The 16,879-nt window shown below is 42.3% G+C and overlaps 2 protein-coding genes across 30 annotated transcripts; one reads left to right on the forward strand and one right to left on the reverse strand.

The window, feature by feature from the left end:
* Positions 1-3,592: 3,592 nt before the first annotated feature.
* Positions 3,593-4,531, reverse strand: LOC127782505 (uncharacterized). The gene has a single exon (XM_052309741.1). The coding sequence runs from the start codon at positions 4,527-4,529 to the stop codon at positions 4,062-4,064; it is 468 nt and encodes a 155-aa protein (XP_052165701.1). The 5' UTR covers positions 4,530-4,531; the 3' UTR covers positions 3,593-4,061.
* Positions 4,531-15,217, forward strand: LOC127782503 (uncharacterized). Of its 29 annotated transcripts, none has more exons than XM_052309728.1 (14): positions 4,531-5,312; positions 6,457-6,591; positions 6,683-6,787; positions 7,145-7,233; positions 7,718-7,758; positions 9,053-9,156; positions 9,243-9,618; positions 9,992-10,114; positions 12,819-12,890; positions 13,188-13,283; positions 13,432-13,533; positions 13,628-13,728; positions 14,398-14,478; positions 14,550-15,217. In XM_052309728.1, exons 1-3 carry the CDS (start codon positions 4,669-4,671, stop codon positions 6,771-6,773), a joined length of 870 nt encoding a protein of 289 aa, XP_052165688.1. In that variant the 5' UTR covers positions 4,531-4,668; the 3' UTR covers positions 6,774-6,787; positions 7,145-7,233; positions 7,718-7,758; positions 9,053-9,156; positions 9,243-9,618; positions 9,992-10,114; positions 12,819-12,890; positions 13,188-13,283; positions 13,432-13,533; positions 13,628-13,728; positions 14,398-14,478; positions 14,550-15,217. The 29 variants fall into 29 exon arrangements, with proteins under 29 accessions (XP_052165688.1, XP_052165687.1, XP_052165689.1 ...); XM_052309727.1 differs by having other exon boundaries at positions 13,432-13,525; XM_052309729.1 differs by having other exon boundaries at positions 13,432-13,476; positions 13,588-13,728.
* Positions 15,218-16,879: the final 1,662 nt, after the last annotated feature.

Genomic DNA, 16,879 nt, shown 5'->3' on the forward strand with positions numbered 1-16,879 from the left:
GATACCGCTCTATACTAAGATGTTAAAGCAAGTAGAATATATCAAACAAAGGCCTAATATACTTAAATGCAACAAGATCTTAATATAAAGGGCAGATTTAACATATCAATGAAGCATATAGAGTGAATATAGTTAAATCAGGTAAGATCGGCTGAAACCCCGATACTACCCTAATCGGCAACCAGAAGGCAGGCTAGAGATTGATATTCTAAGCACGACTTAATAGATCAAACTCAACTGATGCAGCATTAAGTATGAAAAAAAGAACAATATCTAGACAATCAAGCCGCTGGAAGTTTCATAGAGTGGTAGATATCCTATATAATCTAAGTCAACATCGATGTTTAACTATAGCTGCCCTCTACCGACAGATGTTAGCCGATAATAGGTTAAATAGCGATAATGCCAGAGATTATGTAAGATATATGATAACTTGACGAATTACATAGATAAGATTAGAGTATCATAAAGATGGAAGCACTAATCCCGAGAACGCAAGCCGTCATAACAAGTTTTACCTCTTGTTGAGGATCGAAACCGATGCAGCTCAACCCGAAAGTAAGAACTTGTCGAAATAAAACTAAAGCAAAAGGGTGGCGATGCGCCGAGATTGTATTGAACGTGTGTGTTCTTTGATTACATGTGGTTCGGGGTCTATTTATAACCGAAAATTACAAACTATGTCCATATCGGACACGACTCTTATCTCTAACAAACTCTAAGATACCATAAGTCTTTACGGCAGACTTTTGCCCAAACATATATCTAAGGAAATTACATAAAATATCATAATTAATAGATACAATTGCCTTCCCAGGACTCTATCCACGCGTGGCCATCATCTTGAAGCATATCAACTCAACCCGATGTCGTACACCAAGTCGTATTGTCGGAATCGGTTGTATCACCAAACCAAGTCTGACTCGAATTCAGCCGATCCAATCGTAGCCGATCAGGACTCCAGCCGATTCTTACTCTGTCTCGCGAAAATCCTTATCTCTGATTCCGCTTCGATCTAATCTTCCTTTCCGATGCCGATGTTACCAAATTTGGTTGTTAACACATGCCCCCCAAGTCCGGAATATTTGGTAATGTTTCGGATTTGCCGTATATCGACTCCGAGCAAGTTTCGCACTTCGCTATTTTCCGACCATTACTCCCGTGCTTTAAATACTAACCGTCACCCTCGAGAAATCTCACACCGTCCTCTTCTGTTTTCGCCGCTAAAACAAACTTTGCCCTCTCTTTGCGGCGACTCCACCGACGCAAAAAGCGATTCCAAAGCGATTCCATCTCCGACCGGACCTCCGCCTGCGGTGATGTCGTCCTCCGCCAGCCCGTCTACCGCGCCATCAGCCGAGTACGCTGAGGTAAGGTCTCATCGGCTAGATCCCTTTTCCTCGCATGAAATCGATTTCCCCTTTCCTCATCTTGTTTTCTTCTTCTCGATTCTTTTGGATTTGCAGCACCTCTCCAATCTAGTTGCGATTCCCAGCCTGTCGCATGAAAACCATTACTTTCCTGGTCCAATCGGCAACCTTGACCCCACTGATTTCATCATCGGCGAAAGCAACAGAATCCCCTTTAAATTAGCCAACCCTAACCTAGGTCACTGGAAGAAAACTTTTAAGTCTTGGCCATCTCTCGAGAAAACCACCCCTGAGAGGAGTTGGACCACATGGTACAAGCGTGTATCGGCTAGTAAGAAAGTTCACTGGGATGAAATCGGGATTGGCCAAGCACTTGCCCTTACCATAGCCAATTCAGCTAAGGATGAACCTCTGATGGCCGCTGCCACTTATTTCTGGTCCAATACCATCAATGCCTTTCTGTTCAACCGAGGGCCGATGACTCCTACTCTGATTGACATCACCATGATCACTGGACTAGATGTAACCTCATCGGCCAACCCTATGAGCATGAATACCAAGAATCAATTTGATTTTAGAACCAAAAGCATAGGTGGCTGGTCTGGCTATGTAGCTGCATACATGGGTAAAGGGCCTGTCACTCCTCGAGAGCATGTAGCTTTCTTGCTAATGTGGTTAGAAAAGTTCCTCTTCTGTGGATCCAGTTGTGGTCCTACAACCAACTGGCAATTTATAGCCGAAGCCCTAGAATCAAAGAAACAATTTCCTTTGGGCAAAATCCTCCTCGGCTATTTATACCAAATGTTGAATAATGCATCGGCCAAGATAGCTGTCGGATCGGTAGTTGGAGTAGGTAGACCATGGTGGTTGCTGCAGACCTGGTTAAACCTAATGGTCTTGAAAGTTGTCAATCGGCCATCTGTGACAGAAGCTGAATTTCCAAGGTTTAAGTTGTGATGTAATTCAAATTATTATTGATAACCGATAATTTGGTAAATTATTGATTTTATTTCTCTTTGTTAAATTACATATCTTTCAAGTTATTATTCATGTGAGATCCATTGGGTACCCGCTGGACATACCCGCGCCCGCCGGGCATGGGTACGGGTACAGAGTTTTGCCCGCTAACTCTAGTGGGTAGGGTTTGGGCAGGCAATGTCGGGTATCGGGTCGGGCATGGTTTTACTCTACCCGCGCCCGACCCGACCCATTGCCATCATCCCTAATGATAGATGCAATTCATGGCTCTTTGATATGTAGCTCCAGCACTCTTTAAACCGAAAGTCATTACAACCCACTCGAACAAGCCGATTGCACCAGGACACCTAAAAGCTGTCTTATGGATATCTTCTTCGGCCATAAAGATTTGATTGTATCCTGCATTACCATCTATAGAACTCAAAATTTTATGCCCCGAGGCAGCATCAACCAGCTGATCGGCTACCGGCATTAGGTATTCGTCTTTCGGGGTAGCTTTATTTAAGTTTCGGAAATCAATGCACACCCTGACCTTGCCGTTCTTCTTGATAACAGGAACTATACTAGAAACCCACTCAGCATATCGGCAAGAACAAATAAAACCAGCATCATATAATCGTTTAATTTCAGCCTTGACAGGTTCAAGCATATCGGCTTTACATCTCCTCGGAGGTTGCTGGTGTGGCCTAACCCCTGGTTTGATAGGTAGCCGATGTTCAACAATCGATCGGCTGAGTCCAGGCATCTCATAATACTCCCAAGCGAAGCAATATCTGAATTCTTTCAACAGCTCTATCAACTTGGTTCTAAATTCTGCAGATAAATTCTTACTAATAAATGTCGGCCTTGGTCGATCACCTAGACCTATATCAATTTCTTCCAAATCATCGGCCGACGTAAAACCTGTCCTTGCTTGTCATCGAGATCATCTATTGTGTCCTTGTTGTAGACATCTGAACCCTCCACGACGCCCTCAAAATAATAGTTTGGGTTCTCCATCTTCAATTGGCTATATATCAGAATCGGACACTTTTAGAAAATCTCCATCCCAAACTATTCCAGATAAATAATCAAGACCATCCATCTCCCAAAGAGCTAAATCGGCACTGGCAACATTGACTGACCTGTCGGCTGGCACGATTTCAATCTTGTCGCCTTGCCACTGAATCAAGCATTGATGTATGGTTGAAGGAATACAACAATTGGCATGAATCCAATCCCTTCCAAGCAACAATTATGCCGCGCAGAAGGGGCGTGCGAGGAGTGACGCCACGTCGGATTTTGCTATAGTGCTCGGGTGTGTTTTTGAAAAAAAGCCCTCCGGTTTTCTTTAATTACGTATAGGCCCCTCACAAACAGTGTTTGTATAGGAAAAATCGTGGACATGACCTAGATGTAAAAAGTGAAAAGAATAGGGGCTTTTTCGCAAAAAACGCCCACACTACGTAAAAGCATCTCCAACAGTCATGCTATCTCACTCTCCAAGCAAAAATTTAGAAAGTTTGGTTCAAAATTACACTCCAACAGACTTTCTATTTGGAAGGCCAAGCTATCAGCTGGCCAAACCGGCTCCCTGGCTAGCCAAATTTGGCCAGTCAAAACCAGCTTGCCATCCGTGGGACCCACGCGTGCTTCCCCCTCTCTCTCTCCGCACACTCTAAGGCGCGCAGCAGCATCCCGGCGGCGTCGTCATCCCGTCGCCCAGTGTCGACATCATCGTCGCCCCTCCGCCGGCTCCGCTCCTTCGCGCCGCCCCTCCGCGCTGCCCCTCCGCCGGCGCTGCTCCTCCTCGCCGCCTCTTCGCCGGCGCCGCTCCTCCGCGTCGCCCCTCCACCGGTGCTGCTCCTCCGCGCCACCGCTCCGCGCCGCCCCTCGCCGGCGCCGCTCCTCCGCGCCGCCCCTCCACCGGCGCTGCTCCTCCTCGCCGCCTCTTCCCCGGCGCCGCTCCTCCGCGTCGCCCCTCCACCGATGCCGCTCCTCCGCGCCACTGCTCTGCGCCGCCTCTCGCCGGGAGGCGCCACCCGCGATGCAAGCCTTGTCGACCTTCTCCAGGTCGCGACGCGACGCGGTCCTGGAACACCGACTTGCCGCCTCCGCCACCAGCTTGGCGCTCGACGCCAGGTCGCCGCTCCCGCCCCCGCCAGACCGCCCGCCGTCGCCGCCGCCGTCGTAGGAGGCCATTCGCGTGAGCTGGGTAGCTAGCTAGCTAGCTTTAGCTTTGGATCTGAAGGATAAGAAGAAAGAAGGGGAGAGGGGGGAGAAGAGGAGTAGAGGCTGACACGTGGGTCCGTTATTATTTTAGAGAGGATTAATAGAGAGTATGTTGGATCGACCATCTAGTTTGACTGGCCAATTCAGAGACTGTTGGAGATGCTCTAGCTCCCAAAACCCTATCCGCCGCCGCCCCCTTCTCCCTCTCGTCTCTCGCTCGCCCTCTCCCTCCCGCTCTCCCGCCGCCGTCGCCGCCTCCGTCTCCGCGTTCCCCTCGCGCCGCCGCCTCTGCCTCCGCCGCCGCGGCCGCGTCCACCTCCGTGGCCGTCGCGTCGGCGTCTCCGAGCGCCGTCGCCGTCGGCGAGGCGAGCAGCCATCTCCGCCTCGGTCCCCACCGTCGCCGAGCGCCGCCGCTGCGAGGCGCCTCCTCCGGCCGCCGGCGTCCGGATCCGGACTCCATGTTGTCGGGGACGCGGATCTGACCGCCGTCCATGCGCTGGGCAGCGTCTCCTCCTCCGCCGTCGCCGAGCATCGCCATTTTCGCCTCCACCTCGCTCTGGCGCTGTCGAGCGCCGCCGCCGCAGCACCCGTCCTCCGCTGCCGTTGCCATCGCCGAGCGCCCCTGCTGGGTCCTTCGCCGCCATCGCCGACGGCCGCTGCTCCGTCCTCCGTTGCCGCTGCCATCGAAGATACGACGTTGGTGACGGAGCCGGCATCAATGAAGGCGGTGGCAGCAGCGAGAAGAGGAGAACCGTATGTCACCAGGCTCTCGAGCTCGCCCCAGATCAGTGCCCTCTGTCCTTCTGCTCGTCGTGAGGACCCGCCAACCATGACGACGCCTCATTCCTCCTTTCTTCTGTGCTCAGCCACGGCAACACCACCACCATCGTCGTTCCTGTCGTTGCAGCCCGGTGAGCGTTGATGGGACCGGCGACGTTGAGTAGAGAGGAGAATAAGGGTGGAGGTGGTGGCGGCGGCGACGACGACGTCTTGGATGTCGGTGCCGGTGGGGGCGGGCGCGGCGTCCGTTGTGGGCGGGGTCGGAGCGGCGCCGGCCTGACACAGCGGAGAGTGCCACGGGGCTTCGGTTCCTGTAACCTGAGGGGGAGATGATGGGGGGAGTATGGGTGCCGACGCAGGCGACCGTGGTCTTCGTCGTCTCGTCATCTCTGGGCTAGGATCCAAGGGCCAGGCGGCGGCGGCGGTCTATAGCTCCATGTCACGGTGGTCGCGCATATGGCTCCCTGCTTATGCTCTGTGCACGACCCAGTCGTGGTGGAGATATAGACCGCCGCCGCCGCCTATTACATCTAGGGAAATTCATCTCGGATCAATTTGTATCACTTGAGAGTTTGCGTGCAGCGTGGTCTATGTTATGCATTTGTTTGCACATAAAAAAACAGGTCCTTATCCCCTTGAAACAAGATTAGCTGAACAATGCCTCAAAATACTTATGAAAGTCTTTCTTCTTTACATCGTTGTTTTTTTCGGTGGAAAATTGTTATTTTTCTTACATAAAAACTCTATTTCTACAATCACAAGCATGGGCTTTTACTATTCGTGTAGTCTGTAGATAGTGCTTCTGTCATACAACTTGTTCAATGGAACTCTGTAGTCGCTATGCCCCTTACTCTTAAAAAGTGCAATAAATAGAATTTTAAGAGAGAAGCAAAGGCCAACTGCCCTGTTTGCTTGCCCTTAAGTGATGTGTTATTGTGATATCTGAATTATTTTTTTTCTTTCGTTCTGGAAATACTTTCGTTAGTATTATTAGGTCTTTCCATGGTATCATGTCTGACCTACTAGCCTTTCATGGCACAGTATAGTATTTTTACTTGTTTGGAACCAATATCCTTCTTATGTACCAGAACATAATATTGTCCTTATATTCTGGCAGGACTGCTTATAATCTGGCACTTCACGAACATGGGCCAAAGCTCTATGACAAACTGACAGAAGACATGGAAGATCACCTGCAAGAAATGTGCGTATCGATTGAGGCTGCTCAAGGTGGTTTAAAAATTATAGATAGGTAAAACAGAATGACTACAGGTGTTGGTTTTGCCTCCAAAATAAAATAAAGCTACTTCACTTTGCTGACATTGAATATTTGTATTTGGTAGGTTCAGTCAAGAGAGTACCTTGCCCTATTATTTGCTTCCGTTTGTATGGGAGAACATCTTAGCTTGCGCTTTAATTGTCGCAGCAGAGTGAAGTTATAATTTCAGGTCTCTATTAATTGATGCCTTAGTCAGAAATCTGTTACTGCAGTGCTCTTTCTGGAAGTGCAAAAATAATATGATTAATAGCATAATGTAAGCTGGCTAGATTTTATGGTTGGGTGATATGGGAAGAGTCAATTGCGTTTTCTGTCCAGCTCGGTTTCTATCGGTGAATGGTTGTTCGTTTTTTTCCTGTGCTTTTCTATTGTTGGAGGATGGCAGGGTTCAAGGTTTTGTTTAGTGCGTTGTATCATTTTTATATTCATTTTTTAATGGTTATGTGGCGATGTTTGGGATAGGGTAATTTATGGTTTATCTGGTTTTTAAAGACTAAAAAGGTATTTCTCGGTTTGATTGCAACAGGCTTCGTTCCAAACAGCTAGCGTGTATACCACAGCACTCTATGGTTGGTGGCAGCAAAAGATGGAAGGAAAAAACGTATTAGCGGATGGGTGAGTGGACCTACCTAGATCAGTCGCATAGGCCAGGATTATAATTATATTTAGATGGTCTGATTAACTTTATGGTCGGTCAATCTATTTAACTGGATACATGTTGAGGCCATGGTTAAAAAAAAACTGTTTGGTGTGGTTCCTCATAGTCTTTGTGTTTGATGCTTATCTAAGATGAGCAAACCATGTTTATTATGTTACCTTTTCAGTTATGATTTTGGCGTTACCTTTTCGTTATGTATTCTGGTCCTCATTTCTGGCTGGTTGGAAACTGTATGTGATGTGATATAGATTTTGATATTGCGTTTGTATATTGCTCTACCTAAAAGTTTGTAGTTGGGCCTTGGGGATTATGTGTATCACAAATATTACTTTGGTATTGTTATTCTGGTTATGATTAAGTTTGTAAAATGATGCTTCTTATCGTATTTTCTACTGGATCAATTTGAGGCAAACGAATAAATGAGCTTCCTATTGTCTCCAGTGTGATGGTGCCGTACTTGTTCATCAGGGAAAACTAACAAGGTAATGCGCTACTCTTCTTGCCACTTATTGTAAGAGACATGATGATAGACCCGGCCATGCTAAGATTGGTTCTTAAAACTTAGTGTTTTGTTTTATCCTATGATAATGGTCATAAATTTAAGTCGATGAAAAAACATACAGATTATCGTTAATTTTATACATGACTAATGCTGTGGAAGAATGTTGAGATCTGGGGAAAATTGTTGCCTATTAATGTTCATTAATAGGAAGGTGAAATTTGAGTTTCATGCTGCTTTCCATGAAAAACTGTGCATGTTATTATTAAAAGTTGCTGCTAAATGGTTGCACATTTGATTACATGTTTTTATATCTATTGATATTCTGATGTCCAGAAAGCCTTTTTATCATAAGAGTGTGGTTTATATGATCAGATACATGCGATTTTGGAATTGAGTTGCATTACGACCAGAATTATCCTGAATGTTGTGCATGAAAATTACATTTCCTGTTGTTTTTGGTTCTCTTTGCGCCTGCCCTACACTTTGTGCATGCTTTCTTTTTTTTTTTTCAGCTGCTGAGCTTTCAGGATGCAATAGCCTCAGTTCAAATATATGTTCCACTATACATATGTGTTTGCTAATGTGCTGCTTTAGAATAAAAAAAGAGAGTTATGAATTGTTCACTTGTTTGTTTTCCTTCTGCCCCGCATGAGCTATAGGTTTACCTCTGCTTTTATGTCTTCACCGTGTTTTATCAGTTCCATGGGAAGATCTTTCGTTTTCTTCCAGTTCCTTTTTTTACTAATTTTAGGTTTATACAGGTTTTGTTCACAAGAACAAATTAGGTGCTAATTTATATAAATATAATCCACATGCACGAACCCAGGATGTGTTTTTGTCTTACCTGAGCGTTATATAGAACTAGCTTACTATATCCATGTAGATAACAGACGGCCATGCATAATTCATGCCTTTGTATCTATGTTATAAGAACATAGATTTTACATGAAGATGTTAGCTGTTTTGTTATTTTATTTACAAAAGATGACATGTTCCAATTTTAGCTTCTCGTTGGTCCCTTATGACATTGGTTACGTATAATGTCAATCTATTGAATTATATTTATGCCGTTCTATTAAGCACATTTGATTATACGGTTTGGTGTTTCATGTGTTGTGTTTAGACTTTTAGCATTTAGACTTTGTTCATCAATATATGTTTTTATGCATGAGGATGCACTGCTACATAGTAGTGGGATGTGCAGTTCTGACCTTCTCATCCACCTTCATTATAGTTAAGTTCATTGTACACTTTAATTTGTTTATTCTTCTCAGTCCACGGCGAAGCTGGGGATTTAACTGGCATTCGTAGATTTCTTGGATTTGGGATTGGTTTGCAGCCTGATTCAGACTATATGGACATTGGAGGGTGAAGCTTGGTGAGATGCTATTTATCTGTATTAGGACGTGTGTATTTCCTGTGTGTTTGTTACTTTATATAGGATTTAGAATAAAAAGCGGGCAGTTTTATGTGCAGGGGTGCTTTTGGAGGCAGATACGGTCTTCATCCACCCGACGGTAGATCCGAGCATGTGCATTTGTGGCGGTGCGAGGCAGCAGGCAGCGGCCAGTAGCCCGAGAACCCCGACCTCGATGCCCTAATGGGCGTCACGCCATATGTGACGGAGATACGCGACGAATTGGGGGCGAGCCAGGGAGACTGCGCGAACCATGATCTTGCGAGTTGTGAGCGCTGGGCCTGGCCACCGTTTTCAGGCCGTTGGGCAAGCTAGGAGGCAAGACCTTGGAGACGGGAAGCTGATCTACTTCTCCAGTCTCCAGTTATGTCTTGCAATTCGTAACTCCCTTCTTGGCTGCGGCCTACAGCCCTACAGCGAGTGGTATGACTTTATTCTTTCTAGATTTCTAGCATCTGATCTATTTGTCGATTAAGGGGATTTAACATATGTTAATTGATTTACTAGCAGTTCAAGTGACACCCCCACCCCAAAATAACTAGAGCACGAATCAATCAAAGAGCCTTCGATTATTACTTTATCCTAAAGAGATATTTGCTGATCAAACATAACAAATACAATTTGAGAACTATGCAATTATGCTTCTAAAATTAGAGATGAAGTGAGGAGGGCATATTTGTTGAATGAACCAAATAAAACAGCTGAGTAATTATTTTTTCCATTTCATCATGTGCACATCACATTCGACATGTGTAAGGGCATATGCTTCATTTTTGTTTTACTGATTTGAACTTAGGGTTCGAGCCCATCCTCCATTCTCAACCTGGATTTGCCACTCATCAAGCCTCAGGGAAATTGGTGGAGGTTGGCCAGCGTTTACCTTCTACTGCAGAAGCTTGGTCATCGACTGCGTGCCTTGGTACTGTCTTGCCATAGCTGCGGCTGCTTGCCTTGATCTGTTCACTTCTTAGTTTGCTAATTTCAAACGCGAAATTGGTTATTAGTGGTTCCGTTCTAATAGCTAAATATTAGAGATTGATTTCACTGAGTCTACAGCTTGCCATATTCATCTATTATATTATTAAAACAGCTTTGAAAGGAGGCACCACATTCGTTGTGGGGGCTAGAAATTTCCAGTCTATGTAGGAATACAATAAAAAAAATGGCTGAAATTCGGAATTAGAAATAAGCAATATTGAAAGAAGAGTCCATATAAGAACCTAATACGAGATTAATCAAAATTCGGAATAAAAATAAAATAAAATCCGAAATTAGAAAAAAAAAAGAAGAGGTCCAAGTAGGAATACAATTTAAAAATAACTGAAATTTGGAATTAAAAATAAGGAATATTGAAAGAAGAGTCCATACAAGAATCCAATACGAGATTAATTAAAATTCAGAATAAAAAATAAAAAAAGAAAAAAGAAAAGAAAATAAGAGTTCAAGTAGGAATACAATTTAAAATTAACTGGAATTCGGAATTAAATATAAGCAATATTGATATGAGAGTAGATATAAGAACCTAATAGTAGATTAATTAAAATTCAGAATAAAAATAAAATAAAATCTGAAATTAGGCAAATTAAAAAGAGAGTGAAAGTAGGAAAATAATTTTGAAACAACTGAAATTGAAAATAAAAAATAAAATATCAAAAGAACACAATACGAAAAATAAAATAAATACTGAAATTAGAAAAATAAAAATAAGATTTCAACTAGGAATACAATTTAAAAATAACTAAAATTGGTGATAAAAAATAAAGACTACTAAAAAATAAAGACCATCTAAAACACATGACGAGATTAATTAACAGGCCTATACAAGAGCAGAGTGGTGGCTGTTGATGGGACATCTGAAAACTTGACGATTAAAAGGAAAAACAACGGGCAGGTCGTGAAGCAATCGGTCAAGGCGGTTGGCGGGACTTTGACTTTTAGAAAGTAAAAAAATAAACCTTGGTGATAATCATATTTAATTTTTAAAATCTCAATTACAATAAAAACGAGAGGCAGCGGGCCCGTATAGGAGTACAATGGCAGAGCCATTGATGGTTGGTGGGTCTTATAGAAAGTAAAAAATGAATTCCAATGATAGTTATGATCGATTTTTACAATCCCAGTGGCAATAAAGAGTATGCGGCGGACGGGTCGTAGAAGAGTATAGTGGTAATGTTTGACGGGATTTCTAAAAATTATAAAACAGATGAAACCCAACGAGACAATAAACTCTAAAAACTATAAGATCCAATTTTTAAAGGATCGGGCTTCTAAATAATAAAAAAAATAAACCCCAATGATAATCATGTTTGATTTTAAAAACTCAATGACAATAAAGAAGAGCGGCAGCGAGCGAGCCATAGAGGAGTATGGTGACAAAGTCGCTGATATTTTGGTGGAACTTCTAGAAAGTAAAAAAAATGAACCTAAACAATAATTATGTACGACTTCTAAAATAGCAATGACAATAAAGAGAAGATGCGGTGGACGGTCGTAGAGGAGTATAATGGCAGCGTTTGACGGGACTTCTAGAAATTATAAAAAAGAAGCCCAACATGACAATAAACCTATAGTTTTTAGATCCAATTTTTAAAGGTTCCAAGGAGAATGAATAGAAACAATGGTAAATCGAGCAAGCAAATAATAAAGAATAATATGACAAATGTAAGGGTAGCAACATGTGTGACTTTTAAAAACTACTTCCTCCGTTTCATATTATAAGACTTTCTAGCATTGCCCACATTCATATAGATGTTAATGAATCTAGGCACACATTCATATATGTCTAGATTTATTAACATACATATCAATGTAGGCAATGCTAGAAAGTCTTGTAACCTGAAATGGAGGTAGTATAAAATTAGAAACACGAGAATGATAAGGTTTGATCTTTCAAAATCTTAAGACAACGAGATAACTATTTAATAAATTTTAAGAAAAATCATATTAAAAACATATAAGTTTATATGGGTGCTAGCCGCGCAATTGCGCGGGCCACCCAGCTAGTTTATTTTAAATCCTTAAATTTCATTCTTACAAATGATTTGGCGATGAATTTTTTTCTTGTGTTCTTAGCAATGAGAAAAGAACAATGAGCCATGGGTCCTGAATCTTGCCATACATGGACCAGTATGGCAGTATGTACATGTGCTTCCTTATATACAATACAAGAACCAGAATGTAGAATCATACTTGTGCGCACCTTTAATTTTGTAGGATAATTATGTGGATGAAGCAATTAAAGTTATAAGTTTTTTGAAGAGTTCAGAGTCCCTCATAGAGCTTGCAATCCAACATCACTTTATACCTGGATTTAGGGTGCACATTTTTACAGGCAAGTGATTAGGGTGTTGCCCTCGGTTTAGTTTTCAGACTGTCATTATATTCACTAGCCATCAACCCGTGCGTCGCACGGACTATTTTTTTGATAAACATCATAAAGATTAAATTACATTGGCTTAGATTAAAATAATAGTTAATAAGATTAACAACTTGCTAATCAATAGAGAATACTTAATGGACAGTGATATGCAACTTCACGTCAATTAATTCTTATTAATGATTTACTTGGCTTACCAGGTTCTGATATTTTACATGGATTCTTTCTCGATCTGTTTGTTTTACAGAGTACCACAAGTTGTGGCTTATCGGCAATGAATGAGATCCTATCTGGAGCCGTATAGGTGATGATTTATCAGGTTGGCGACTCCCATTCAAAACTTATGCAACTATTATATTTTCTATGTATCAATTCAATATCCCTTTAGAAAGCTTGATGACTCTGTGTAGTGTGATTTCTGTGCAAATAAGTCTTGCAGCTTAGCTAATGGAAATAGTAAAAAAAATCTTCAATATATCACCTCCCAACCTTGTCCATGATTTTTATATCATTGCTAAGTTTTGATGGAATTTGTTCGTTTGAAAGCTTGAAGATAGTGGTGTTTATGCTTGCAATTAACCTTACCTGATTTCTTTTCTGTGATTTTCGTGTTAAGAATCCGGCTATTAGCATTATTGTTTCAGTTGTAAAAGAATATGTTGATTGTTAGGACAGGCTTTCGACCAATTAGGCTCCTCATCTTGGCAATATTGTAAGGCACCGTGTCTCTCCCTATTCAACATATAGAGAACAGCCATTTATTTTTCTTTTAGTAGCAAGAGAAATTACATTGGCCAGAATGGCCAGTTGTGAACTGAATTATCCTGAACCTGCGCTGTGTGATTTGATGGTATATGCAGGATGTTTTATTTGTGGGCATTACCATCTTCCCTCTTTCATGGACGGTATGATGAGGAACTCCCATTGTGCAAGCTCTTCAGCATGCCTAATTGGGTACGCATGTATGCAAACCACTTTCCCAATTAATTAACACTACTGTTTTTACTTCCCTATAGGTCAATTGATTGGTGAAGCATTTTATCCCTTTTCGAACAGAACCAATGAAGCAACAAGAAGACAGTGTGGTCCTATTTTGTTTTTTGCAAATCCAAGCCATTAGTACGACTTACTATATATGAAACTCGCCCCTGCGTGCTGTATGATATCCTGTATAAAACCTACATCTTGCGATGAGCATTGTAACTGCTTTGAATTTATGAAAGTTACTTATCTAATGCACTGTGCTTCTAGGAATCTGTCAATGCTTGTAGCAATCAAACGAGGAATATAGCTAGGAATAGGAAATATTGATTTAAACTTACTGATCCTTGAAGTAGATCATTTAGCCATATTCTGATTTACAACTGACTATGCTAACAATCAGCATATTCTGATTTATGACTGGAACAATAATTCTAATAGATCAACTTCTATTACCATGTTAATCCCAAAATACGTTAATTGTTAGCATAGATCAGCTTCAAATATGCTAATAATGCAGGCAAAAATTGATGTCCTGTGAAGAGTACTATATCAATGCTATATGCTATACCCATCCTTTTCCTGTCAACACACTGCAGTATCCATCCCCATGGAAATCAACCATTTACAAGTTATGGTACTACTGTTATGCTAATTAGCTTTTCATCTTAGATGGTCATCGTGCACACTGCACTTCTTTGTAAATATAACATACCTCCTACGTATCTAGCAGTTATTAGAGACTGCTAACTAACAAGATGCTTATGTGTAGTGAACAATCCAGTATGTTATCGTTGTCTTATATTTTGTTTCTGATATGTTTATTTACCTTTCCTAATTTTCAGCTCTTTCTGCAAATCTACTCAACATATTATCACACTCTTCGCACCAACCACGCATAGGCCTTCATGAAACAAGACAGAGTGGTTAGCTCTTCCGTTTGCTTTAAATTCTTTTATGCCTTCAGCCAACAGCTGACACCCAGTTTTCATTACAGTACTTTTCGACGAAATACTCCATAGATCACATAGCGCCACTCATGGACAGCGCAACAGTGGATATACAAGTTCAAGCATTGGAAGGCCCTTCAATCACAATGGTTCTCCACACATCAACGGATCATCGTTGCAACTTAAAAGATGGATGGACAGACTTTGCAGTAAACAACAGCATGAGGTTGCACACTATGCATTTTCATTTCTACAAGAAAAGCATTTGCAAGCAACCATAGATATCTTCTGAAGACCGTACTGGCCCTGCCATACAGTCCTTTTGGTGCCATCAGGGTTCGCTCTCCATGAAACGTGATGCTAATATCTTATGATATCAATATGGTGTTAATTAGCCTTGTGCCTTATAAGGCCATCGTGCAGACTGCACTTGTAAATCTACTATGCCACCCACATATTTAGCCACTGTTATAAGGACCAAATAGGCAACATCCTTATCTATATATGGACACCTGAGTAAGTTAACATGGTCACCTGCTATATTGCTTTCAACCTGTTTCTTTTTCAGTGTGCAAGTATAACAACCGGATTGTTGCTATTCCCAACATGTACGTGCAGGCGGCGCACCATTGGCGCGTCCCACCCTCTAGTACAATGTATCAGACAAGTCATTCAGACCAGAATGTATGAATGGCAACTTGAGCCTTTGCTGCTTGCTGAAATGGTAATGAATGGTGTCATGTTGTTTTAAAAAAAATCTGGCATGTTGTATTTACAATATTGTGCAATGTCAATCTGGAATGGATATCAAACTGTCCCAATTTCAAGAATTACATAGTAGTTTTAGATGGTGCATAATCACATCACACATATTTTTAGAGAAGGTAAATCTGGACAGTACATATTATCAAAAAAATTCGAACGATTGTTACAACAATCTCTAACTCATTGGCAGCAGTCGGCAATGAAAATAAACGACAAACCAAGGTTACAAATCAGAGCACGGAGACAAGCAATTTCTTACCCCACGACTAACTCATGCCAGTTACAATCTATCGATTCCACCTTGTTCCTATCTCATATCGGGGACGACGGCATCCGGAGGCTGCCCTCGGCGTCAGCGAGAAGGGGACTGCAGCAGCGGCGGCGGGGGGTGGAACAGCGATGGCAGCACCGCTGTGAGCTACAGCTGGGTGAGGGCGAGAGGGGGATTGCGACAGGTGGAATGGCGATGCTGACAAGATCGATCTAGGGCACCGCCGTGAGCAAGAGCCGGCGCATCTCGATCCCCTTTGTCTCACTGATCTAAAGAATGACCCAGGGGCACATTGGTCACAACACTCGCGATTCGGTGTGTTAATCTGGTGAAATTGGAAAAACGGCGAAGCAGCGTGTTGCGCGAGCGTGGCGATAGCATTTTAGCGAAGCAACTTGGCGGAATGGCATTACAGCGAAACTCATCCTTACATGTGGCTAAATGTCAATTTTCTCGGACAATGCACCGTGAAAAAAGAAAAGAAAAGCCATTGGTTCATTCACTCGCTGTTTGTTGATGCTTTTTCTCTTGGCCAACAAAAATCACCTAACGATTTGCGGTGTAATCGACGGTGTTGTCAAAATCGATAGATCAAAATTTCAAGATTAATTCACTTTCGTGGAATCAAACGACTAATTTATGAGCAAATTAGCAAATAAGAGAAATATCGTACTTACATGACGAGAAATATCGGAATTACGTTACGACAAACGAGTAGTTTCCGAGCAAACTAGCAAAGGATAACCTCCTCGTTTTCGTGGAGAAACACAACCATTTTTCAGCGCAAAACAACAAAGATTAACCAAATCCTCTTAGCCATAAAAACAAAATAGAAAATATCATATAAAAATAAAAAGAGGAAAATAGTAGATTGATATTGTTCGGCGGGGTCCTTTCTGCCGACGCCTTGACTAACTTTAAAGCGCCGCAGGCCGCATCAACGATCTCCTTTTTTCTGCTCCGTGGGCCCATCCTTCCTTCCTATCCGGACTGGTATACCGCATGCAATCAATCAGGTTGATAATCCTCTATAATCTCGTACCGTTCCATGATTCCATCTGATCATCCCTGTTGCTTCATCCAAAATTCCAAATCATGTGCACGCTATTAGTGCTGCTCTCCATTCTGCACCATCTGCCTGTGATGTGCTACAATAGAAACCTGCTCAGCGGCATCCGCATAGTCCACATACATATATACACATATATATTCCTAGCTATTTGTTTTTAATGTATAATTTAACCGTTATAATTCCATTTAGCCCGCATAGTTGTTTGAGAAGCTAACCACTAAATGTGTCTCAGCCAATTTAAAACATTGGTTGCTGCTATAGCATTTGCA

The sequence above is a fragment of the Oryza glaberrima genome, chromosome 8, assembly GCF_000147395.1.
Source record: "Oryza glaberrima chromosome 8, OglaRS2, whole genome shotgun sequence".
Taxonomy (NCBI): domain Eukaryota; kingdom Viridiplantae; phylum Streptophyta; class Magnoliopsida; order Poales; family Poaceae; genus Oryza; species Oryza glaberrima.